Raw genomic sequence first — 23,234 nt, 5'->3', positions numbered from 1 at the left:
TCTTTGTCATTAAGATTTTGGCTCTTGTGAGGCCCAAAATTTCGGCTCAAAGAATGATACAGCGTAAAACGAGTCAATTTATGCATTCGTGCTCGGGATGACTCCTTTGTGCTTCGTGGCTGCATCGAGCCGTTCCCTATGGACTACAAAGCAACCCATTTCCTTTCAAGGCTTACATCGCCTGCAACCAATTTTACCGCTTAGTCTGTATCTAAGTCATAGTTTTTTCTCCCCCTAAATCTTCGTACCATTTCGCTTTGTTTCAATCCACTCCACTAGTAGAAGCTTGCTTGTTATAAATAGTGGCAAACTAATCTGGACCAGCGCTTCCATTTTTATTCACTGTTTTGCTAGTAGTATTCGTAATGCATGTTATTCAGACGCGCAGCAAAACCCGTCTTGAGGCCTTTCTGGCTAAGGCCGTCATCGAAGTAGAGCGCCGCTGCTCCGAAGTCAGCAAAGCATGGGACGCTTCAGTTGAGAAGAAAGATCTCATTAGACAGATCGACGAAAAGGTCCTTATCCAGGAAAGCATATTCATTGACTCAGCGATGTGTCTAGGTCTCGGCTCGTTGGAATTATATCCAGAAATCTATGCCGAGTATTATGATGTTGTGGAGGACATGTGGACTTATTGCGTCTACGAAAGTAAAAAAAGACTCAGCCAACTTCTTGTTTTTGAGACGATCCTCAACTGTCTACGCAAGTACTACTTTGAAAGTTTGCGTTTTAGCTTTCTAATAGATCTGCAGGTAAAAAGTTTAAACTTGATGAAGTTTCTTTTCAGGATCCGGCTTTTTCTATGACCGATGTAAAATTCCTCGAAAAACGAGGCCGTAAGCAAACACCAAGACCTTCTTATTCCAGCAGTTGCTAATCTCGGAATCCTCGTAGATCGAGTGCTTCCGTTCGATTGGTACCAAACAAAAATCTTAGAGTATCAAGAATATGGAGAGGTGATCAAATTCGCAGGTCTGGACCAAAGCCTTCGTCCTCTATTATCCACCTCCACGATGGTTTTTGCACCATTCTTGCCAAGCCCATGCCTGTACGAGTATGTATAACCCCTGCGCCTTCTCGACATCCAGAGCTTCATCATGGAATATGGATGTATCAAACAGACCTGTATTCCGGGGTCATGCTAACCTTCCGTGCGACCAGTCTTGTTTACACGGGTAAGCCTTCACTGTACTTCGGAACTAGTCTCCTGCGCTGCATCACAGACGAGAGGCCGGTGAGCTACCACCTGGATGTTGACCGTTGATTTTTTACTAACACATAACCTTAGTCATTCATTAAAGTATCTTACCCCGCAGACGATTTTGTAGATTTCGTGACGACATACGAGGACGAGTTGGAAGTAACAGCCCTTCTAGATGCCGCCGAGTCCGATTTCCGATCGTTCCCACTCGTCTTAACATGGCCTGCACTTACGAGTGATAGAGACGCCATGATTCGATTACAGAATCGACGCCTTACGGTCGAGAAGGCGAAGGAGGAAAGAGTGCAAGGCAAATTAGCCCCCGACTCTGAGATAGAATTAACAGACTCCGAATCGTGCTCCTCTGGCCCAAAACAAACGTGGGTAGATTCTACGGGGCCAGTGTGGTGGACTTAAGCACAGTTGGAATAGCCAACCAGAGTTGCAATTATTGAATCGTGCATGCAAACTGACGGCATGGCTGACTTAAGTTTGCAGAGGCAATGAAATGGAGAAAGGCGGCGAGCAAGGAAAGAAAATTAGCGAGGGTGATTAAATTGTACTGCAGAGATTTTCGAGCGCATTTAAATATCAATGAAACATATCTGGCCAGTTCCGAAGACTTCTGGCTTTGCTTTAACCCTAGGTGCTCAAAGCTTCGGAATAGTTAGATAGGGAAAGTAGTCAAAAACTTTCATTTAGTCCACTTCGATTGGTAGGAAGTCCACACAGAAACATCTTGGGGAATCAAACTTCCCCAAAACCTTCATACCTCAAACTTAATTCCCTCTACTTCGATAGCAGCCTTGACTGAATCACGCTTGAGACCCTCCACAACCAAGTTCGCATACTTCGGATATTTTCCTTTCATGTCAATTCCTGTGTCATTTCCCCAACGATAGATCACGAGAAGGAAGGCGTCGACGGCCGTGAAAGTGTCACCAACCGCATGGCTGCCTTTCAATTTTTCTTCAATGAACTCCAAACTTTCCTCAATTGTCTTCCTTCCCTTTGCTTTAATTGCGTTGTACGTCTGCGGATCATCTGAGAATCGGTGTGACCTTCTCACCCCCCCAAATGCCTGTGCGTGCACCGTTCCTGAGAGCCAATTGCACCATTCGTAAGTGCGGACGATCTCAAGGTTCGTCTTTCCCAAGAGATGCTTGTTGGGAGACATTTGCGAGATAGCGGTCATGATTGCAGGCACCTCGGTTATGGTTTCGTCACCAAGTTGAAAGATGGGAACCCGTGCTTTTGGATTCATGTGACGATATTCTTGAGGGAAGCCAGCTTTGGCGTTGATGACGACTGTTTCGAAGTCTATCTCGGCTTCACGGATGAGGATATGGGGGGCAAGAGAGCACGCCCCTGGGGAGATCCAAAGTATTGGTTTGGTCATGCTGTAAGTTAAATAAATAGGGGTTTTGGGTCGAGAAGTGGCCCGTCTGAAAGCTTCTTCTTCGATCTGGACAATTAATTGTAACTTCACAGACCTGCTGTTCGATGAGGTTGATTTTGAACGGAGATGATATTCCGTTAACTTTCCCCACGCCCTTCTAGGTACATAGAGGGGTGCCGGTGGTGGAGCATACTCCGTAAGCTGCTTAATAATACCCGGCTCCCACAACATCCTAAACGAGGGGCGGGGAACAAATATTCATTCCGAAGTTGAGGAGAATATAGAACAAGTGACATTAAGTTTTGCTCTATATTCGATATTAAGTCCTTTCCACTGGTTACGCTAACCGAATCTATTTTACAATACTCGGAAACTAGCGGTTGAAGTTGTTTTTGTAATTTTTAAGAGGAGAGGTACACGCCTGGTAGTTACAACTGACAAAAGCTCCGCAGTCTGCCCTAAAACCAAAGCCATAGATGTGTTCCCCAGCCACCATACGCAAAAGTGCCCGTTAGTCCACACTCTAAATGCCGCTCTACCCTCCAATACTCGGAAACAATGATCCGTCAACAAGCACTCAGAGAATTCGCGTACATTGAAAAGGGGTACCCCGCAATTTTGGCCCCCACGCACTCATCCCCCATTCTTCCCTGGTCAAAGTAAGGGTGGTGGCCACCACAGTTTTCGGAGAGAGAAAGTCAGCAACACGAACATATTTAGTTTTTCACGATGTATCTCGGATAGAGAATTACCCTGCTGAGGCGTGGCTAAGTTTCATCCTGAACATTGGTTAAGAGGTAACGAAGAACATACGTAGGACTCGGATGACCTTCCCAGCACACTAAATGCTAAACTGAAATGTCAGCACAATGAGAAGGGAGAGTGGGATAGAGCTATCGATGGATTAAGTTGCTGCCGAACACTTGTAGATTCAAGGATATCAAACACGCAGCGACACTTCAAGCTCAGCTCAAGACGACTGCTTCCTTGCCAGCTGTGATCAAATCTTGATTATCTGATATAATTAGTTCCGTTCACATGAGGAGGGATGTTTTTCAGCCCACCAGTAGGAACTTTTGAAAGCAGTAGTCGGCTCGGACCGTGTCGACCCAACATTTGAACAGCAGCGGTCTTAACCCAGCAACCTTGGATCTGGTGAACTGGCGCGCGTCCGTGCTACAATTTAAATGTCAATTGCCAAAAGGTTCTTTAAAAATCGGATTCCTCGGAATCCCCTGATCCTGTCATGCAGTAAACGATTCAACAACATATCGAAAATGAGACCTTTTTCATCTTCTATCCTTCATCGGCTTAAGCACAGTTCAATTGTGCAAAGTTCTGGTCATCACTAAAGCCAGGAAACCAGTGGACTATCGATGCACAGTGTACAATATTCCCTAACTACTTTATGAAATTCGGAAATACAACTGTCACTATCGCATACACTCAGGAGTGGGCGGAGTCTCCAGCGGCTAGCTTCGTGGGGGTTGCACCAATTCCATTCAAATCCCTCAAGACTAGCATACAGGTCTACAGCCCATTTGCTACTCTTCCTCCAGAAGTTGTCATTATCACAGGCGTAGATGAAGGGCCGGTTGATACAGAGATGAATTTCCCGATATTTCCAGGGCAGGTAGAGAAATCTGCACCTTGCCAGATTGTAACCCGGAGGATCTGGACGCAAAAATGGTCACCGGCGTGCACGACACGAAGAAAACAATAGCCCATGAGCTATATCACTGGATCAAATGGATTGGTATGAGGCCCTATGATGGTTGGAACAAGTGGATAATCGAAGGACCTACCGAGCACATAAGCAATATCGTCCTTCCCGGCATCCAAAAGGATTTGGCTGGATCCTACAAGTCTGCTCTGCACATACACGAACAAATGGGCAATGGCGAGTATTCCACATCAATGTTCTTTCAGACAATGGAACAAACGAGAGAAGTTGCAAATATGCATCAGTGGGTGATGAACAATACGCCTATGGGCTGGATAGGTTTGACCAACTCTCAAGAGTGGGACGCCATGCAGCGATCACCTTCTCCTTCAGCATCCAAGAAATACTTCCGCAGGCGGATATTCTGACGAAACAGGGGATATTTGCGTGCGGCCGCTACTCTCCCCTCCCCTAATTAAATGTAGCAGTGGGTCACAATGCAGGGGTTTTTTTTTGTAAGGCAACTGGACCGTGCCAGGCTGGTTTTGCGGGGACCCACTATTACATTTATTTAGGGGAAGGAAAGTAGCGAGCCAATGTCTCACCAGACGAAGGGATAAGTACCTCTGAAGATGTGTCCTTGGCCCTCTCACTCCCTCAGAATTAGACTCGACATCTGGCCCATTCAATTTTGAAGTCTGTTTGTGAGAACGGCTCACCAGACCATTGTATAACCACACACCCGACTCTCCATTCACCCAATCCACTTCGTACAATGACCGATGTGGCTTTAATAACGGGCTGTAGTAGGGGTGGAATCGGCGATGCTCTCGCCCAGGAATTCTACCACAAAGGCGTGCGTGTCTTTGCTTCCGCGAGGGACTTATCCAAGATGCAACACCTCAAGGCCATGGGTCTTGACACTGTACAGCTTGATGTGACTTCCGAGGAGTCCATTCAAAATGCTGTCAGGTACATTGAGAAGGAATCTGGCGGAAAGCTTGATTACCTCGTCAACAATGCTGGGGTGGGTAGGTTTCAAAGGAGTCAATGTTCAAAATACTGCTGGTTGATTGATTTTAAAAGGCTACTTGACGCCACTTCTTGATGCCGACTTGGCTCTGGCTAAAAACCTGTTCGATACCAATTTCTGGTCTGTTCTTGCGATGGTTAAGGCTTTCTCGCCGACAATCATAGCGGCCAAGGGGAAGATCATCAACATTGGTGCTGTCACCGGAGTCATGACTCAGCCATATTGGGGTTCGTAGCACAGCTCTTATTGTTCTGAAGAAGCTGGGGAAAGCTCACGTCATTCTAGGCATTAATTGTTCGTGCAAAGCTGCTTTGCACATGCTTGGAGACACACTTCGGGTTGAACTCGCTCCCTTCGATGTTCAGGTCGTAACGGTATGCTCCTCTTCGACCACTTAGCAGGGCGTCAGGAGCTCACCTTCTTCAGGTCATCGCTGGGACTATCAATACGACCTTTTTCGAGAATCAAGCAAAGTACTTAAATGTACCTGAAAGTAAAGAACAATAAAATGACCTTCCAAAAGACAAGACTAATCTTTCATACAGATTCCCTCTACCAGAGTGTGCAAAGTCAGATTAACTATTCGGCCTCTGCAGAGGAGTGGAGGCCGTGGACCGAGCCATCTGACTTTGCCGCTGGCGTGGTTGCGAACGCATTGAAGAAGAAGCCAAAGGCGTGGTATTGGCATGGAACAAAGACATTTATCACTTGGCTCGCAGTCACGTTCTTGCCTTACGGCTTCCTGGTTCGTATTCAACTTTGAGGTTTCGCTTCCGTAGATTGAAAACTGATACCAGTGGGTGAACAGGACTTCAAGTGGCTGCATATGTCAGGACTTAATACTCTGCGCAAGAAGACATGAGAAGTTCAAGATCGAGATTGTAACATCAAGCCAAAGTTGCCAAACGGACCCCATGATTTGCGGATGTTACTGAAAGGGGAAAGAACGCATTTTGTTCAGGTTCAACATGTGCTGGTACGGATGTGAGCAATGGCAATAGGAGGGATCATTTGCAGAATTGCTGGTTTTGCTTCCCAGAGTTGCAGCGCGTCGGAAAGGTGGCTGTACCACCAGGAGCAGTCTACTTGTCTGAAAGCCTGGGAGGGCCCGATGAGACTCTTGAAAAGGCGAAAGAGAGCCAGAAGGCCGACTTCTACAGACAACCCACTGAAATTGATAGTATTGATGGGAAAATAGGATGAAGACAAAAGATCTGAATGTGTCTCCCTGACTTTAACCACGTGACACAAAATCAGCTTTCAGCCTCGTGATCAAGGCAGCAAAACTTCTTGACCAAGAAATTCAACCTTCACTTCAACGCACAACACTACCATTTCTCCTCACTGTTTGATTCTCGCAGGAGCTGGAAAGCTTCACCAGATCGAAAATTTGATAATGCCACCCCGATTAATATCCCTATCGTCCTTCAGAACCTCAACAAAGCTCTGTATTCAATGCTACTCGACAGCCCCAAGAGTGCGCCTGGCCTATGACCTCCACGAACCGGCGAAACCCTCCTCAAATGCTCCGGGGGCAATTATATTTATGCATGGCCTGTTTGGGTCTAAGAAAAATAACAGGAGCATCAGTAAGTGAGCATCCTGCAGCCCCGTCTTTTCCGGACCAGCGTTTTTGACTTCAGGAACAGAGCTCTTGCCAGGGACTTAGGAAGACCAATTTATGCAGTTGTAAGTTGATGTACAAATCAGCGCCGAATAGGTTGTTGATGAAGCTACAGGACCTTCGAAATCATGGAGACTCTGCTCACAATCCTCACCACGACTACATTTCTATGGCAGACGATGTTGCTGGATTTATAGAGGAGCACAAGCTCAAAGATACAACGTTAATTGGTCACTCAATGTCAGTACTGTTGCAAACCAGGATTATTCGTGGACTAAAGGATTGTTAGGGGAGCCAAAACAGCAATGACTTTGGCCCTACGGTCTCCAGAAATCATAAACGATATTGTTTCAGTCGACAATGCTCCATTGGATGCCGCTCTACTCAGCAACTTTGGCAAATACATTCAAGGGATGAAGAAGATCGAGGAAGCAGGCGTTACCAGGCAAGCCGAGGCAGACAAGATATTAGTCGACTATGAGGAAGTCAGTAATTCCTGTCAGCCAGAAACTGGAAGTGTAATCTTACTAACGAACACCACAGTCTCTCCCTATCCGACAATTCTTGCTTGGCAATTTATACCGACCTGCGGATGACAAGACACAAAAATTCAAAGTACCTCTAAAGATCCTAGCTTCTGCATTGGATAACCTTGGAGATTTCCCATACAAGGACCCCTCGGAAGTACGGTTCGAAAAACGAGCGTTATTCGTGAGAGGCACCCACAGCAAATACGTTCCTGATGAAGCACTCCCCATAATAGGACAGTTCTTCCCAAGATTCGAGCTCGCAGATATCGAAGCAGGACACTGGGTCATCTCCGAGAACCCCGAAGCATTTAGAGAAGGTAAAGCTCCCTTCGCACCCCTCCCAGGCAAAACATCCAGATACTGACTTGGGGAACAGCCGTTGTAGAGTTCCTGAAACCTAAAGAATAGAAATGTACATTCTAGTGTATAAGGGTATCATGCCTCCCATGTGCTATCCCAACGTAGGGCCCAACTCCATGCTAAAACCTCTTTCATGTAACCAATGCAACCCCTCCTCTCTCCTAACAAGAACACCTAGGTCCCCACCCTTCACCACCACCAGTCCCAACATTAACCGTCCCAGTCCTCCTACTGCTCGCGCTCAACAGCTTCGGATCCCTCACAATCGAATCCACAATCTCCACAAACGGCTTCCGCACATTCTCCCTCGTCTTACTGCTGACCTCGCAAAACCCACATCCATGCAGTTCCGCAAGCCGTTGTCCCTCTTCAGTCTGTACCATCCTATTATTCGTCTTGTCCAGCTTGCTGCCTACCAGATACATGATAGCACCGGGCATAGCATTGGACTCTGCTTCTTCGAACCAGCGTTCCATGGCTTGGAAGGATTCCCGGTTCGAGATGTCGTAGACGAGGATCACGCCGTGTGCGCCGCGATAGTAGCTGTTTGAGAGCGTGCGGAAGCGCTCTTGGCCGGCAGTGTCGAGGAGGTTGAGGCGGTAGGCTTTGCCGTGGACGGAGAGCTTCTTCATCTTTTGCAGTGCGTTAGCATGGTGCCAAGCTAAACAGAGTTGTAGTTGAAATACCTTGAAGTCTACGCCTATAGTAGCAGTTGAGGACTCGGAGTCGAACTGGTCATCGCAGTATCGTATGAGAACTGTAAAGTGGTTAGGAAGTTGGGCGCGGTTTCGCGAGTTGTGCTCTTACGCGCTGATTTCCCTGCTCCTGAAGGACCGATCATGAGGATCTTCAGCGTTGGGAGCGACTCATCGGATGCCATATCGCCTGGATTATTGGAGCTGTTCCAGCGTTGTGGAAGCCGTGGGAGGAAGAAGAGGAAAATGGGTACAAAGCCAAGGTTGTTGATTCACGACGTCAGTCCGCTAGCGCCACCGAGGCTTCCCTCGAGGAAAACCTCTCACATGCGCAACCAGCCACAGTAACAGGCACCTTTGGAATAATTTTTGGAAATTTATTTTGTGCTAGCCCTATGCTAGACCCACACAAGTCACGCCGTATGCCCAAAGCAAGACCTGACTACATGCAAATGACCAGTCGAAACACCCCAGTATAAGTCTACCCGGCCGTTCATACCTCATCCAACACCTTCTCCTTGAACTCCCGCTCGACCTTTTGACCCGACTCATCTGTGTTTGACTCGCCGTGGAGGTTGAGGAGAGCGCCGAGGTCGAACTTGGGTGCCTTCAGGAGCTTGACTTTGCGGATGTGGACCTAGAATTTTGCATCAGTATTATTCTGCCTAGATGTACCCTGTAAATACGCACATTTTGTAATGGGTAGATGCCTTGGGTAGCCTTCTCAATCTCACGACCGATGACCTCGGGGATGAGCTTGGCTGTGAGTTGTGTGAGGGTGCAGCTGGAGGCTTCGCGTTGAATGATCTCGGTCATCTTCTTTCGGATAGCTCTGATCTGCGAGGAGGCGGCATAGGTGGTCTTCTTGATTTGGTTGGGTCGGCGCTTGGTGAAGGCAATGGCGAACAGGCGGAGGAGGTAGTCATCGGTGGTCTTGACTGTGACATTGGCCTCAATCAAAGATTGCCACTTTCGGACGAGAGATCGCAGCTTGTCGGATGTGAAATCGAGACCGTGGAAGTTGGTGAGGCAGTTCTTCCCTTGGACCTCATCAACCCGGAGCTTGATCTTTCGGAATGCGTGGTCCTCATCCTTCTGCAGATCCGCCAAAGAAACCTCGAAGATTCTGCCCTTCAATGCATCATTTGCGTTCTTGAGACCGGTGGTTCGGTTGACGAGAGTTTTGCCGACACTGCAAAATTGGTTAGAAGGTTGTGATTATTTTCATGAAGGTGATATCGTACTCTCGAATTTGGAAGGAAGAAGGGGCCTGGTTGATTGTCAGCTAACTGCAGAGCCTCTGGATCTCTCACAACGCGCGTACCTTGACTTGGTACCAATCCTTACGGGTGAAGGGGTCCATCGTCTTCTTCTTGAGGCCCTTCTTGCCCTTTGAAAGGCGCTTGTTCCTGCAATCCAGTCAGACTCTGTTTCCGCGAACATTTGCCCCTCCATCTCGCTCAGACTCGGCGTCCTTCGTCCATGTGTGATCTTTATCAGATCGAGAGAGGATACTCACTTTCCGACAGCCATGATTGCGACAAGTTACGCAGTCGAGGGGGCTGTTGTGTGGAAGGGAGATGTCGTCGTTCGGTCTGGAAAAGTCACGGATCAAAATCTCGAATTGTTGTGTGCGGAGCTAATACACTAGGGCCACGCTAAGCGAGGCGGCCTCTGCAACTTGCCTGGACTTTCATTCTTCTCGACTTCCGAGATACATCATGAATAATCAGGAGGATCAATTCCTTCAATCATGGTATCCGTCCGTCCGAAGAGCTTATTATTTAATATCTCCATGCTGGTTTCCTTCAGTCGAAATTTTCGTTATCCAGGGACTGCCACGGATCTTGAAAGGACCGTCGCACGCGCAATGACCTCCAAGGTGGAGATACCGTCAGCCCGATTTCATCGATTCCTGGGCATCTGGTACTTTCTTCTGGCAAGACCTTGTACTCTTGGAGAACTGGAATAGTATAGACAAAGGTTTGGGCATATCTCATTAAGTACAACTCAACAACCCCCCATCAAAGGTATCGCCCACGATCCTCATCAAGTATACTCCATCCATCCTTGGATGATCAAATACCTCATCCAAAGTGCCATCCAGGATGCTCCCAAACGCCACTGGATATATGTTGTTGCCTCCCCTATGTAACATTCCATCCCATGGCGCTGTCCCGTCGACCAGGCCAAACGTATGTATCTCTTTCAATTCCCCTCAGGATCATCACGGCACATCCTGATCCTGCCTGCCATCTATCCTTTCCTGACTTTCCTGATAATCCTCAAAATACTCAAAGCTCGGGAAGCTGAAGTAATTCCCACCTATCTCTCATCAGCTTGGTCCTCTCTACCCTCAAGTCCATCATCCACCGGAAGGGAAAGGAAAGGCAACTCACACTGACTGATCACAATCTCAAACGGCTCCTTCCTCTCCATATGCATCCCATTTGCCTCCGGACTCCTGCTATCAACCGGACTCTCACAAAAGCTCCCGACACTCTGTCTCTTGCCTCCACTCCCGCCATTCCCACCACCATACCCCATCTGCGCACTGGAATAGCTCGCCACCCTCGTCAATAGCGTCGCCGCTCTCGAATTCTGCAGGCTTGCGAGGGCAAGATCTTTCCTTGAGGCATTGGAGATAGCGAGACTCGGTGCCGTGGCAGAGGCGCGCATGAGTTTAGGTCGACGAGATGAAGTCTTGCGTGAGGGCGAGGAGTTGCGCGTTGTGGAGATGGAGGCCATTCTTCAGCTTGCTTCCTCTTCCTCAAGCCTCTCTTCAATCTCTCCCCTATTCAATCTCTTCTTCGGTGGCAACCCTCGTCAAAATCCGGGCGTACGTCAACTATGAGACCAAGGTAACGGTACCGGTGATGCAAAAGAAGATTACAAACACTGTAGTCTGTATCGTCAGGTCAAGACTCGTAATAATCCACCCGCATAGAGGTTACAAACATCAACTAAATAACGATGAGCCTTGAAACCAGACAAAACCCAGAACCCAGCTGCATCCCCTCTGACATGTATATAAGCACCACCTCCGCCTCTCCCAGCTCATCAGCCACTCACACGTCAAGCCCCACCACATAACAACACCGCAAGCCTAGTAGCCCAGCCCAGCCCAGCCAGCGCGCCGTTCCGCCTTCCATCCATCAGTTCATACCCCCCCATGTAGCCCCAATCCCAACCAAACAGCACTTCCTCCGCGTCCGAAATAGGAACCCCCCAAATCCAACCACAGTTTCATTCATCCCGAGCTTCTTCCCTCCCTCTGACAGCCTGACAAGTGGCGGCCCGCCCGCTCGCTCGCTGTCTCGACTCGCCTCCAACTCGACCCAATTCGGGCCAAGCAAAACCCACCACCAAAAAGACGCAAGTGAGGGGCTACACATGCTTGCCGTGCCCCGTCAGCTCCATGCAGGCGTCTGCACCGCGCTGCCTCGACATCCAGTGATGACCCTCCACGCCTCATTCTTCCCCTCTTCTCCTCTCGCTCGCTCGCGACTTTTCGCGTTGCTGTTCGTGCCCCAAATGCTCGCTCGCGTGGGAACGAGAGGCTGCAAAGCTCGCTCCACTCGCAGGGCAATGGCCTGATCGCGGTGTTCGAGTTGCACACCAATTACTAATTCATTCATTTCGTGAGGGGAACGCCTGAATGTTGGGGAAGATCCTTGAGCGTCTTTGCATTTTCTTCACGTAGGGGGTATCACGAAGGCAAGTGGCGAAGGCACATGAAAGTGCTCGTCAATTTCTTTTTTCTGTCCTGAAAATTATCATTCATGAGCCAATTAGGTTTTTTATCGCAAAGCAAGTTTCCCTTCATGTTGACAAGACCGAAAACGGCGTGTTGGGTAGTCATGCATGCAGGTACCCTCTCAAAGCGCGCAGAGAGGCGGCCCGAGTCACGAATGTCTCTTCCCGGCGCGTGATCAATGATCAATGCTGTATTTGGGTCAGTTTCAGTGGCTGCAATGGTTCGAATTGGGTGAACTTGCTCTTCCCAGCTTCTTCCTTTGACAGCGGCGAGTTCCTCTTCCGTCATTCGATGTCCGGTGGTGAAGTAACCTGCAATGCCACAACATTCAGCCCTATCATTGACAGGTTGTCGGTCAGTGTGGGGGTTAGAAGAGACAAACTGACCTGCAGTGATTTTCGCGTCTATTTCTACCCTTGAATCTGCGGGAATCCAAGACTCAGGAAGCTCGACTCGTTCGTGGATAGGAATGCTAATGGGGGTCAGTTTTGCCGCCATAATTGTGTGGGGGACATTACCCCTGACTGACAATGGCATCATGCTTCATACTGTTGAGCATGTCAATATTTGATGCATCTCGTGATATATGGGAAGCCTTACTTGCTCATGCTTAGCATCCTGTCAATTTTCTTGATACCAAGCCAATGAAGAATGTCGGGCATCAACGCCTGGAATCGCATGTCCTTCACGCCAGCAATGTTCTCGGTTCGCTTGAAATACTCCGAAGCACGATCCAGTCCACGCTTTCTGGCATTGTAGACAAGGTACTACAACAGGGAATTAGAAAACAGTTTTGGAAAAGACAACGAAAGATTGGAGGTATGCGGGTAAGACCGGGAATGTATGGGGGTGTGGGGGAGGCAATGAGTGGATAGGAGAATGATGCGGGATATGCAGTAATGTTTGAAATGGGTTCAGAAGTTGACAATATATGAGTGGCTGCATCTCCCTCGAACCATTCAAGGAGTCTTTTACCTTTGTGACTTCACCCAAAGCACGGCCTTCCTTGCGGAAATAAATGACAACCCCACTCCCTCCCTTCTGTGCCTACGCTTGTATGTCAGCTCCTCGCAGCGCGTACGGTGGATTGGCAGGATGTATACCTCTTTGACGGCCTCCTCAATTCCGTAGATGAGATATGGACGACACGTGCAGATGTCAGAGCCGAACACGTCACTTCCGTTACACTGTGATTGGGTCAAATGAAACTCATCTACCAATGTCGAGGCTGGAGGTGCGGGATATCTACCTCGTCATGAACTCTCAGAGCAAGACGGACGCTCTCATCTGACATCTTGGCTGGGTCGCCGAAGCAATAGACTGTGAGACCACCTGGACGCAATTAGATCGGGTTTCTCCTACGCAATAAAAATGTGTACCAATTGGTGGCAAGAACAGCTTGATATCTCCTCTTGTGATTAGCTCCGGATAAGATCCTCCAGTGTGCTCGAATAACGATTTTCGGAGTGATCCCTCATCTAATCAAACGTGAGCAAAACCCTGCAGACCTGGTGACAGCACCGACCAATTCCAAATCGCTCAGCAACACCAGGGAGGTACCAGACCTGATTTGGAGTTAGAACTGAGGCCAAGATTCGGGAAAATACCTTACAGGTTCAACGGCGAATTTCGTAACAGCGAGCTCGCCGGTCTCATTGAGACAAACTTTACCATCTGGCACACTGTTGAATGGTCAGCTGCATGTCACCGGATTCAGGAAAAAGCACTCACAGACGACCTTCTCTCACACTCTGTTCTAACTCGGGAAGCTGAGTGGAAGGGTTAGTCTCAAACCAACACCGTCTCCAAGTCCACGCATACCTTCATATGGGCTCTGGTGATAGCTTCTCTGGTCAGTTATTGACAAACACACAAGACTGCTCAAGCATACCGATTGTAGGTCTAATATCAACTACGGATGGTCAGCCATGTCAAAAATCTTCTGGGAGTGATTCGCCTACCATTTTCTTTCTCTATTGTATCCTTAAAAAGCCATGGAGCCAAGTGACCAAGAGGATCCATGGAGACGATCTTCTTCTTATCAGCCCATTGCGGGAAAGGACCAATATTTGCAGCTGGTTCTGTGTTTGTAAAATCGGGTCTGCAACGGATCAGCAGTCGTTCTGGTTAAAACAACTTCTACTCCCAGCATTCCTCGAAGCTCCGACCAAGGTAGCAGAAATGGTGCAGATCATACCTATGATCTATCTTGATTTCATGACTAGCAACAGCAAGGGCATAATAAATCGAGTACGAGCCGCCGTGAGCTGAGAAATAAGTAAGAGGTCTGAAAGTCTGCTTTCAAAGGCAAGGACGCTCACCTCCAATAGCTACGTTCAATGTCAGCCTCTGATCCCCATATAGAGATAACGGAGGACTTACCATTTCTTCGGCGGATAGTAGTTGCACTCCTCGAAACAACAACCGGGCCCCTCTGCTGGGGATCTTTGTTACCCCAGTCCATGGGAAGTGGGTTAATGCCGGCCTGACCGGGATACGTCCTACCCAAATCAGTACAAAATCCACCCAAAACCGACACATACGAAACTCACGTCAGAATAATCCTCGAAGTAACGCTCGGCTTCCTCGCATGGGAGAGCGGGCTCGACGTGCCTGGGCTGCTACTGAATGCGGAAGCAGGGAGAGATGGCGACGGCGGCACAACATCATCAGAGTGCGAATCATCAGTGATATTTTGAATTGAATCAATTTTCTTTACGGGATGAGGAGATGGAGAATCAATGGCAATGGCAATGTCTCGGACCTCCTTCATGCCAGCCAGGACATTGACCCGGCCTGAGATGGCATCAACCGCTGATGAGAGTTGCACTTGGTTGACCTGCAGCGTCTTCACGGCATCGAGCACCTCTTTGAGGATTGCAGCTTGGTCGGGGGGTGAGGAAGCCATGGTCTCGCTGTTGATTATCTTCGGAGCTGGGATGAAGATGAGAGGGAGAAAAGAGCAGAGAGAAGATGTGCGATGACGGAGGAGAGATTCAAGGGTCTCGGTCAAATATGGAAACAGCCTTTCGAACAAGGATGGAAGGTATGGCGGTCGTCTTGAAGCGTGCGAGGAATGCAAGTCACAAGGCCGGGTGGCCCTTCCGCTCGTCCCAAGAGTGAAAGAACGGTGTGCTAAATGCCAATCGCTGAACGAATGGACTGTTCAGAACTTTCTCCCCTTTACCAAAGAGAGACGTGATTTGTCTTTCGGCCTCTTTGTAGGTAAGAGCTGCAGGAGGCGATCTTGGTGCGGTGTGCTTATCCCTTATCGCCCCGCACAAAAGCGCCTTCAAACAAGTCTCCTATTTCGCACCCCTGTCAAGCCCTCTTCGCGATATTTCGGGAGTCGGCGAGTCCTCGAGTGGCTTCAACTCTGCACCTTCCAAGCACACGACTCTGCAGAAGTACAGCAATGGTACGGTGCAGTTAAACCTCCTCGCGCATACACAGCACTGACAATTAGATGTAGGGCAAACGCAAGAAGGCTGCCAAGAAGCCCCAGGGCCCAAGAAAGGTACGTCCCGATCACCAGCCTTTGCGACGCAGGTCCTGACAGGCGCAGAACGAACCGCTACCCACCGTATTCCCGTGCCTCTTCTGCAACCACGAGAAATCAGTGAGCGTCAAGCTGGATAAGAAAGCGGGTGTTGGCGCGCTCTCGTGCAAGGTCTGCAATCAACAGTTTCAGTGCGCTATCAATTGTGAGTCGCGCCCCTACCTTTCTTGGAGGAGGGAAGGCAGAACAGCTAATGTGCAACAATGGGGCAGACCTTTCTGCGGCGGTCGATGTATACTCGGATTGGGTTGATGCTTGCGATGCGGTAGCTAAGGAGGATGTTGAGGAGGGGGCTGGAGGAGAATATGCGCCGTCGCGTCCCGCGGCGGGTAGACCGGGTGGAGGAAGGGCGAGAGATGACGATGAGGACTTGGAGGATCTTATTGATGATGAGGGTGAGGATGCTGGTGGTTACGGGGGGGACGGGGTTGTTGCGGATGATGAAGACTACTAGGGAGGGCTTTGTTGCAGACATGAAGAACACTAGGGGCCGCTATCAAAAGCCTGGCTACGGAGTCTGGATACGGGGCGTTGGGATCATTGTAATAAAATGGAGAATTCACACGGCTATGTATTTTTGAAGACTATTGGAGGCCAAGAGAGATCAAGTCTTTGCATACTGTCTGCTTGGTGCATATCCCATCAGACCGCTACTGAGCCCTGCATGTGAGTGGGAGCGATACAGTCCAGAATCTCTACATCGTGTAGAACCTGTCACCAAAATCACCAAGGCCAGGAACAATGTATCTGGAGAAGGACGTGTTAGTAATGGATTTCACTTTCCGTTTGCGCAGGACTTACTTCTTCTCATCAAGACCCTGGGAAATGATTAGCTTCTGAAATCCAGGGACTCATGGGAGGACTTACTTGATCAATGAATGCAGTGACAACACGAAGTTTTGGAAACTTCTTGCAGAAATTTGCAACTCCCTCTGGGCTTGCAATGAGGTTCAAGAACAAAATTCGGTCCTCCGGGACGCCGCGAGACTTCAATACTTCCACCGCCATAGCTGCAGAGCCACCTGATCAGGAATTAGCCTTTTCTCAAGCCCAAACTTGACTAAGCTATACCTGTGGCAAACATGGGGTCCAGCAATAGAACCCAGCGGTTTGCGATATCTTCTGGGAGCTTGTCGTAGAACAACTTCGGCAATGATGTCTCCTCGTCTCTCTGGATGAGGATCTTTCCAATTCTTACTGAACGGCAGCAATCTCTCAGCCCCTGCTCCATAGCTTCACCAGCTCTCATGATAGAAACTCCGCAAATCTTGCCCTGAAACATAACACCAGCATAAGTTCGACCAACCGGCGTAGTGACCGTGTGCTCCACAACTGGCAAATGGTTCAGGCCCTCCTCCACCAGTAAGCGAATAATGCGGTTGGAATAGAAAATGAAATCTGCTCGATCGGTATTCTTGTCTCTGATCATACTGCAGCCCAAGGCGATCAGCAAAACTTGACCACGAAGAACAGCTTGGAGCTGAGACGCACGTCAAGAGAGCAATAAGCTGCGGAGTTTGAGGCAGCGTATGTACATTCTCAAAAGGAACCTCCGTCGAAACAGTGGCAGTAGGCTTCTGCTTCTCAGGCCGATAATCTGGTCCCACACACTGCTTGGGAGACTGGGGTTCCTCCTTCTTTGACGCCATCCCAATTGATGAACTTGTTTCTGGCTAGGCCCAAGTGACAATGAGGTAGCCAGCCGTGATCTGGAAGTAAGCTTTGTGCTGTCACGCTCTCCGCATGATCTGGATCCAGAGCTTTGGAAAATCAGCTGGAGAAAGAGGCACCGTGCTGTAACTCACATAAATCAATGGTCCCCAGTTTTAATGCAAGTGAAGGATATGCAATTGAAGGCAAACACCTCAGCTTGAACAAATCTCCAATGTCAAAGTGGTCTCGTGAGAGGTGTGTGGAGTCGAAGCTCCGATAAGAATGACTAAGAACAGCCACACTGACAATCGCAGCGTCTTTCCGCAAGCAGCGCCACAGCCCAGAAGGCTGACACTCGCCGCATCTGGTTCACGCGTTCTTCTTCAATCACCCAGCGCATCTGCAAACATTCAACTCTCGAAGCATTTATCTCGACAATTCTTATACCAAGGTCTGGGATTTGGGAAGGCGCAGTCTATCAAAAGTCAGAGGGTGCTTCCTGCTTCGTTACCCTGGTCGAAATTGCCGTGTCGCGATTTCTTGCTTGCTCTCTATTTACACATCGATTCCGACGGCAAACAACAACCACCTCCTCGCACAACGACATATTCACCCTCAAAGGAACCCGACCCCTCCTCCCACACGAGCGCAACATGACTGGCAGATAATCACTCTCTGATCTCCATCCCTTGGTGCAATCACAACAGCCAGATCGTTCACAAATGCTGCGACAAATTGCTCGTCATCACCGCCTCTTCATCCGCCATCTATGAGTATGGCAACCCTTCACGATGCCGCGGCCCCTCGGAAGAGAATGGCCACGTATGGCAAGGCGGCACGACGAAGGATACCGGAGTTCAGCTTTGCCTCGAGATCACAGAAGTCGCAGACTCCTGAGGTCCAGAGTCAACCTGAACTCCCCTCAACGTTCACACATGCCTCAGCAGCGAACTCGCTGAAATCCCTTCCAAGGGCCCGATCAGAAGCGAGGACCGCGTCACCTGCATCTCCTCCTAAGGGCGACGCTTTCCACGTTCCCTCCAGCGATGATGAAACCCCAAAAGCCATTCGGCAGCGTGCCAAAACCCCAGTCAAGCAGCAGAAGGTGAAGGTGATGCGGCAGAGATCAGTATCGAGGCCAGCTCCATCTGCATCTCCGCCTAGCCGGGATATATTTGATGTACCGGAGGACGAAGAGGTTCCCAAACTAGTTCACAAGCCAGTTCAAAAGAAGACGCTTCTGCCTTCAGTACTGGATCGTCAAAAGCTGAAACCTACGCAAGCTGCACCAAAAGCGAAAACTCCTTCACTGCCATCTCCTCCTAAAGGAGATGTATTCGATGTGCCTTCCAGCGGCGATGAGGCAAAGCCAACACCCAAACCTGTCCACAAGGTCCGGCAGGCCGCAATTACGAGAATTGATCCCAAACCCAAACCCAAACACACTGAGAAGGCTTCAACAGACACAGCTGAAGATTTGGGAAGCAGAAAAAGGATGAAGATGACTCCAGAACCGGAACCTTTGCTCAAGCGCCTTCCTGCGAACGCTGTTGTACGGCCTCCGAGACCACGGCCAAGTGTGCTCCCTCGGAAAAATCGTCAGACGTCCCCAGCAAGTGGACAGTTCATAAAAGTGGTCCCTAGTAGACCCAAACCAATGCCTCCATCACCCAAAAGATTTGAGGTACCAAGCACTCCCAAAAAGCTTAGCCCAGCGCCCCCGCGTGAGCTCAGTACTCTTAGCACGCCATCGCCGCAGTTAAGTGACATTGATATGATGGATGTTGATCCTACGGGAAACACGATTTCGCCAAGGGGAATGGAGCTATGGCAGGGTCTCTTGGAGTCGGCGGAAGCCACTGATGAGAATATGACAGCAACCAACAGCAAGATTGACCACATAGTCGCTGGAACACCCAGAGCTGGGACGCCAGGAGCACAGTTGCGTACTCTTTCTCGGCCAGCAGGAATCTCAAAAAGCCAGAAGAGCCCGGCAAGAATGCCACGGCGAAGGCTGATCGACACCCTTGTTGAACAAGCGGCCCGGGAAGAGTCAGATGATGAGAGCGAGGAAGAAGAAGAAGATTCCACGCAATCAATACTTGTCAGAGCACCTTCGAATGAGCTTGAAGAAGCACTAGCAGCCTTTTCAAGAAGCCAAAGTGTTATTCCAGGGTCGTCTCAACCTGCTATGGTTTCAGAGAGCCAGAATTCACAACTCTCCGGCCCGAAGTTTACGTACAGCAGACAGAGATCCATGCTTGAAGAGCAGGATCTGATGCATGAGCTTGCCCTTGGATTGCCGTCTCAGCCATCTCAACCGGGGGGTAGGCGGGGACGTAGAGGCTCGATCCCGACGCTCAAGCCACTAACGAGCTTTCATGAGGAGGAAGATGAAGATTCGACAATCGGAGCTGTTCGAAATGTTCATGAGCTCAGAAAAGCCGGTGCCAATAACCGTTTCCTGGATGAGGTGCAGGACTACTTGGATCGAATCGGAAGGCCAGACAGCACGAAGCTGTCTATGCGAAGATCTGGTCTGTTGGATCTTGCTAGCAAGATGAAGGACAAAGAGTTCGCCGAGAAGTTTCGAGCCAACGGCATGGAGATGAAATTGTTCATGCATTTGGGTCTGGAGCAGGATGTTGTTTCTGGCTATCTCTTGGTCTCGCTGCTCATCACAACACTGATGGATGGGAGCATACCACACGTCATAGCTCAGTTGCGACGACAAGGCATCACAAGGCTGCTTATCCGTCTTCTCGACTGTCCCTCGGGCATTGCTACTGTCACCCGAGACCGCAAAACCAACATGTCGAAGGTTGCACAGTCTCTGGTGGCCGAGCACCACGACTATCTCCTTAAAATACCCGTCTGGGACGAGCTTCAACCACAAATCATTTCGCCACGGACCCTGGCTTTAAAGTGTATTGAGCGAATGGTCCGACAAACAAGAGAAGCAGGAAATGCCAGTGATATATTCTCGAAGGAGCTGACAACAAACCTGTTCGGTCTTTTGCAGTCGGGCTCTCGATTAGAATGGTGGAACCTTCCCAAGGATAGACAAGCAATCGACTTCTATCTGGCGTTGTCGGCCCTAGAGTCCCATTCTATCACCGCGCGAACAGTACACGACGAGTCGATCTGGATCAGCGACTACCTGCCTATTATTGCGGATACACTTGTGATTGCGTTATCGCGACCGTTGGATACTTTTGGACAACAACAGGCTCTCATTCTACGACTCACGCTGAACGTGACGAACAATAACCCCAAGGCCTCGGACGTCTTTGCAAGACCGGCCCTTATGTCAGTAATTGGTCGAACACTCGTGGCGAAGTTCAAACAAATATCACGCTTTTTGACTGAGGATGATTTTACCGTAGTCATTGAGCACTTGGTTCTGTGTCTAGGAATGATGATCAATTTGGCAGATCGAAGCTCCGCTGTTCGAGAAAGTCTTCAGAGCTTAGAAGGCGACGTGAGTGATCCACTCGACTCAATGGTACAAACGTTCCTTGAAAACCAAGAGCGAATGTCTATGGTAAGTACCCAAGTCACCTTTTCTCCCCTCAATTTACTAATTTCATCATAGGCCGAGTCAGTGGAAGAATCACAGAAGAACGTCGCGTTCGGATACCTCTCGGTCCTTCTTGGATACTTCTCCCTGGACCCCACGATCGAGAAACGAATCAAAGAGAAACAAGCACGAAAGACTTTGAGGCCAATAGTGGCTTCAATCAAAGAATTCATCGGCCATCACAAGACAGTCGATGATCTGATCGCTGCAGACGAAGATGGGCATAACCCTCAGGCGGGGTTAACGGAGCGGTTGGAAAGTCTGGTGAGCAAGTTGGAGAGCCTCAGTTTCTGAAAGGGTTGCTGGAACGAAGAACGAATGGGGGAAATAGGTTACATAAGGTTCAATGGGGTTTAAGGAACGGTGTTCACTGATGGAATAGGCTGCACAGGAAGCAACATCTTGAAATATACCCCGTGCATGTGTGATTGGTTGGTCTGATACTCAGAAGGGGATGGGAGAGGATGGCACGAAGACGGCACGCGCAGACATGGTGATTGAATGGAGTTAAGTTATTTTGGGCATACGAATGTGTGGGAGACGGGTACTCGTAGATTACAATACAACACGCATTGTCGATTAAGACCCAGAGTTGCTGTGAGTGGAGGCGAATGGAGGCCTCGCGCGGTCTTACCGGTAAACCTGCTCACGATCAGGAACTAGTTGCAAGGACGAAGATTCAGATGCAGACGCAGAGCAGCCGATGCCAAACAGCAGACCTGCATACTTGACCGATGATTCGTTCAGAGAGTGGGAGAGTTGGCCAGTGAGGCTGAGACTCAAGAACACGCAGGTTTTGAATACGAGGTTTCGGTCGACGCAGCCGAGTCCCGAGATCAATTGTCTGACAATGGACGGATCTGGATGATGGCGAAATGGAGTTGGAAGTGGAGGTCCTTAATGGGCTTTGTTATTGCAGATTTAGAAGCGAGGCGATTGGAGGGTGCGGGGTGTAGTGGCGAATAGTAGGTTTAAGGCGGGGACGAGCCAGGCTTTGGAGAATTAGAATTGGCGAGCTGATGGATATGCGGGTCGGGTCGTATTTTCGTTTTTTGTTCAGAGATGCACGGCTTCAGGGTGTGAAGGCTTATTGGGGCGAAATCTTCACACGCAGGAAGTTGTATACCTACCTATCCACGGATCATGTGATGATCACGTGTGCCAATTCTTCTTCACCTCCTTTTCTCGTTTCACCTCACACGTCTACAAGTCCAATATATTCCTTCTTAAAAACGAGCTTTTCATTTCAACGATCTCATCACAATTGCTACGTGGCAGACACGGGGCCGCAACCGTGCAAAAGGAAAGGGCACCAAATTTCTCTAAGTCATGCAATATCATGCGTTCAATATTGACGCTCACAGCCAGGAGAAATAACGGAAGCTTGGCCTCTCGGGTAGTTCAGCTGCTGTCTTAAAACCAAACGCGTCCTGCTTTTGCAACCCACGGCCGCCATATTTTTGACCGCGTTACGTGACGCTTTGACATGCCACGTTTTGAGGGCAGAATGGTATGCAGGTCTGGCCCTGGGGGAGAGCAAATGACGACCGAGGAGGCGAAAAGTGCTGCAGGAGATGCGCCACAAAGGACGTTCAAAGCGGTCCGTGGTGTGTTCGATCTTCTGTGCATTGATGGGACGGTGGGCAGGGTTGACTAACTTGTTCGTCACACTGGACTCGGAAAGGAAAATTAAATCATTTTTCCCTTGTCGAATATTGAGAATTTGAGATGGTGCGATCGATATTAATCGAAGGCGAAAAGGCCCAAAATGGAAAAGTAGAAGATGAGGGAGTTCCAGGAGGGAAAAGCAAGGGATTTGGCAATGACAGCATTCCCCGATTGAGAAGCCCAAACCCTGTTCCTGCAGCAGGGCGACCCTTGTCTCTTCTCGCTTCGGGAAGTCTATTTTAAGAACCGCTCTTGAACATCACCAAACTCAACTCAGACCACACGCCAACTCACTGCAGTCTTTTCTGGTGGAGGTCTGAATCAGGTCAGCCCGTATACTAACTGGGAGAATCAGGAGACATTATTGCCGTGGCCTCGGACGCAATGCAAGCTTGGCAGGCATCCTTACCCTCTTTCAAGTTCTTTTTCAAGGACAGCCTGGATGATTTCTTCCGGCTGAGTTCCGACCCCTGGGTTTACCCCAAAGGCCCCAGAGCGGGGTGAGTGAACTG

At 49.3% G+C, this 23,234-nt stretch overlaps 11 protein-coding genes across 11 annotated transcripts; 5 read left to right on the top strand and 6 right to left on the bottom strand.

Annotated features, from left to right (window-relative positions):
* Positions 1-365: 365 nt before the first annotated feature.
* Positions 366-1,618, top strand: K444DRAFT_705418 (uncharacterized protein; the record flags this gene model as incomplete). Its single annotated transcript, XM_024888110.1, has 5 exons — positions 366-648; positions 753-836; positions 895-1,054; positions 1,204-1,234; positions 1,289-1,618. The coding sequence occupies 5 exons, from the start codon at positions 366-368 to the stop codon at positions 1,616-1,618; spliced, it is 888 nt and encodes a 295-aa protein (XP_024741729.1).
* A 126-nt stretch (positions 1,619-1,744) lies between these two features.
* K444DRAFT_608502 (uncharacterized protein) lies at positions 1,745-2,726 on the bottom strand. The gene has a single exon (XM_024879397.1). It carries the CDS (start codon positions 2,598-2,600, stop codon positions 1,968-1,970), a length of 633 nt encoding a protein of 210 aa, XP_024741728.1. The 5' UTR covers positions 2,601-2,726; the 3' UTR covers positions 1,745-1,967.
* A 2,216-nt stretch (positions 2,727-4,942) lies between these two features.
* Positions 4,943-6,501, top strand: K444DRAFT_554153 (NAD(P)-binding protein). The gene is made up of 6 exons (XM_024876639.1): positions 4,943-5,294; positions 5,350-5,523; positions 5,582-5,670; positions 5,723-5,789; positions 5,842-6,041; positions 6,105-6,501. The coding sequence occupies exons 1-6, from the start codon at positions 5,039-5,041 to the stop codon at positions 6,156-6,158; spliced, it is 840 nt and encodes a 279-aa protein (XP_024741727.1). The 5' UTR covers positions 4,943-5,038; the 3' UTR covers positions 6,159-6,501.
* Positions 6,502-6,692: 191 nt separating this feature from the next.
* On the top strand, positions 6,693-7,814 carry K444DRAFT_520163 (prolyl oligopeptidase-like protein; the record flags this gene model as incomplete). The annotated part of the gene is made up of 5 exons (XM_024874024.1): positions 6,693-6,889; positions 6,946-6,985; positions 7,036-7,160; positions 7,210-7,405; positions 7,464-7,814. 5 exons carry the CDS (start codon positions 6,693-6,695, stop codon positions 7,812-7,814), a joined length of 909 nt encoding a protein of 302 aa, XP_024741726.1.
* A 157-nt stretch (positions 7,815-7,971) lies between these two features.
* Positions 7,972-8,690, bottom strand: K444DRAFT_519830 (ras-related protein rab-like protein-18; the record flags this gene model as incomplete). The annotated part of the gene is made up of 3 exons (XM_024873992.1): positions 7,972-8,442; positions 8,497-8,567; positions 8,618-8,690. The coding sequence occupies 3 exons, from the start codon at positions 8,688-8,690 to the stop codon at positions 7,972-7,974; spliced, it is 615 nt and encodes a 204-aa protein (XP_024741725.1).
* A 154-nt stretch (positions 8,691-8,844) lies between these two features.
* Positions 8,845-10,100, bottom strand: K444DRAFT_206723 (putative 40S ribosomal protein S1). Its single transcript, XM_024871049.1, has 5 exons — positions 10,025-10,100; positions 9,830-9,914; positions 9,750-9,775; positions 9,196-9,697; positions 8,845-9,142 (listed from the first exon to the last, which is right to left on the bottom strand). Exons 1-5 carry the CDS (start codon positions 10,036-10,038, stop codon positions 8,999-9,001), a joined length of 771 nt encoding a protein of 256 aa, XP_024741724.1. The 5' UTR covers positions 10,039-10,100; the 3' UTR covers positions 8,845-8,998.
* Positions 10,101-10,759: 659 nt separating this feature from the next.
* K444DRAFT_511666 (uncharacterized protein) lies at positions 10,760-11,217 on the bottom strand (the record flags this gene model as incomplete). The annotated part of the gene is made up of 2 exons (XM_024873473.1): positions 10,760-10,830; positions 10,905-11,217. Coding segments are annotated over 2 exons (384 nt in total), but the record flags the coding sequence as incomplete, so codon positions are not given.
* Positions 11,218-12,228: 1,011 nt separating this feature from the next.
* Positions 12,229-15,475, bottom strand: K444DRAFT_608493 (GTP cyclohydrolase-like protein II). The gene is made up of 19 exons (XM_024879396.1): positions 14,815-15,475; positions 14,645-14,763; positions 14,584-14,592; positions 14,460-14,529; positions 14,224-14,363; positions 14,154-14,174; positions 14,084-14,106; positions 13,994-14,031; positions 13,875-13,944; positions 13,788-13,827; positions 13,642-13,740; positions 13,512-13,594; positions 13,366-13,449; positions 13,238-13,309; positions 12,863-13,029; positions 12,781-12,810; positions 12,649-12,734; positions 12,504-12,573; positions 12,229-12,450 (listed from the first exon to the last, which is right to left on the bottom strand). The coding sequence occupies exons 1-19, from the start codon at positions 15,168-15,170 to the stop codon at positions 12,438-12,440; spliced, it is 1,590 nt and encodes a 529-aa protein (XP_024741722.1). The 5' UTR covers positions 15,171-15,475; the 3' UTR covers positions 12,229-12,437.
* A 202-nt stretch (positions 15,476-15,677) lies between these two features.
* K444DRAFT_625453 (Elf1-domain-containing protein) lies at positions 15,678-16,275 on the top strand (the record flags this gene model as incomplete). The annotated part of the gene is made up of 4 exons (XM_024882529.1): positions 15,678-15,680; positions 15,735-15,779; positions 15,822-15,966; positions 16,034-16,275. The coding sequence occupies 4 exons, from the start codon at positions 15,678-15,680 to the stop codon at positions 16,273-16,275; spliced, it is 435 nt and encodes a 144-aa protein (XP_024741721.1).
* Positions 16,276-16,459: 184 nt separating this feature from the next.
* K444DRAFT_206548 (cytosine deaminase-uracil phosphoribosyltransferase fusion protein) lies at positions 16,460-17,723 on the bottom strand. Its single transcript, XM_024871048.1, has 6 exons — positions 17,627-17,723; positions 17,313-17,581; positions 16,893-17,251; positions 16,689-16,843; positions 16,623-16,639; positions 16,460-16,568 (listed from the first exon to the last, which is right to left on the bottom strand). The coding sequence occupies exons 2-6, from the start codon at positions 17,468-17,470 to the stop codon at positions 16,517-16,519; spliced, it is 741 nt and encodes a 246-aa protein (XP_024741720.1). The 5' UTR covers positions 17,471-17,581; positions 17,627-17,723; the 3' UTR covers positions 16,460-16,516.
* A 520-nt stretch (positions 17,724-18,243) lies between these two features.
* K444DRAFT_625451 (uncharacterized protein) lies at positions 18,244-21,348 on the top strand (the record flags this gene model as incomplete). The annotated part of the gene is made up of 2 exons (XM_024882528.1): positions 18,244-21,018; positions 21,070-21,348. The coding sequence occupies 2 exons, from the start codon at positions 18,244-18,246 to the stop codon at positions 21,346-21,348; spliced, it is 3,054 nt and encodes a 1,017-aa protein (XP_024741719.1).
* Positions 21,349-23,234: the final 1,886 nt, after the last annotated feature.

This window comes from Hyaloscypha bicolor (genome assembly GCF_002865645.1).
Source record: "Hyaloscypha bicolor E unplaced genomic scaffold K444scaffold_17, whole genome shotgun sequence".
Taxonomy (NCBI): Eukaryota; Fungi; Ascomycota; class Leotiomycetes; order Helotiales; family Hyaloscyphaceae; genus Hyaloscypha; species Hyaloscypha bicolor.
Note: the sequence above shows the minus strand (reverse complement) of the source record. Positions and strands in the feature narration are given on the sequence as shown.

Excerpts from the sequence above, each read along its gene's own strand:
- K444DRAFT_554153 (XM_024876639.1), top strand. The coding sequence starts at position 5,039 with ATGACCGATGTGGCTTTAATAACGGGCTGTAGTAGGGGTGGAATCGGC. Across the intron at positions 5,671-5,722 it reads TCGATGTTCAGGTCGTAACG|GTCATCGCTGGGACTATCAA; the intron begins GTATGCTCCTCT and ends CACCTTCTTCAG. Across the intron at positions 5,790-5,841 it reads GTACTTAAATGTACCTGAAA|ATTCCCTCTACCAGAGTGTG; the intron begins GTAAAGAACAAT and ends TCTTTCATACAG.
- K444DRAFT_608502 (XM_024879397.1), bottom strand. The coding sequence starts at position 2,600 with ATGACCAAACCAATACTTTGGATCTCCCCAGGGGCGTGCTCTCTTGCC.
- K444DRAFT_206723 (XM_024871049.1), bottom strand. Across the intron at positions 9,776-9,829 it reads AGGATTGGTACCAAGTCAAG|GCCCCTTCTTCCTTCCAAAT; the intron begins GTACGCGCGTTG and ends ACAATCAACCAG. Across the intron at positions 9,698-9,749 it reads TCTTCCTTCCAAATTCGAGA|TGTCGGCAAAACTCTCGTCA; the intron begins GTACGATATCAC and ends CCAATTTTGCAG.
- K444DRAFT_608493 (XM_024879396.1), bottom strand. The coding sequence starts at position 15,170 with ATGGCTTCCTCACCCCCCGACCAAGCTGCAATCCTCAAAGAGGTGCTC. Across the intron at positions 14,764-14,814 it reads ACTTCGAGGATTATTCTGAC|GACGTATCCCGGTCAGGCCG; the intron begins GTGAGTTTCGTA and ends TGATTTGGGTAG. Across the intron at positions 13,030-13,237 it reads CTTTGGGTGAAGTCACAAAG|TACCTTGTCTACAATGCCAG; the intron begins GTAAAAGACTCC and ends TCCCTGTTGTAG.
- K444DRAFT_206548 (XM_024871048.1), bottom strand. The coding sequence starts at position 17,470 with ATGGCGTCAAAGAAGGAGGAACCCCAGTCTCCCAAGCAGTGTGTGGGA. Across the intron at positions 17,252-17,312 it reads CAGCTTATTGCTCTCTTGAC|TATGATCAGAGACAAGAATA; the intron begins GTGCGTCTCAGC and ends CTTGGGCTGCAG. Across the intron at positions 16,844-16,892 it reads GGACCCCATGTTTGCCACAG|GTGGCTCTGCAGCTATGGCG; the intron begins GTATAGCTTAGT and ends ATTCCTGATCAG.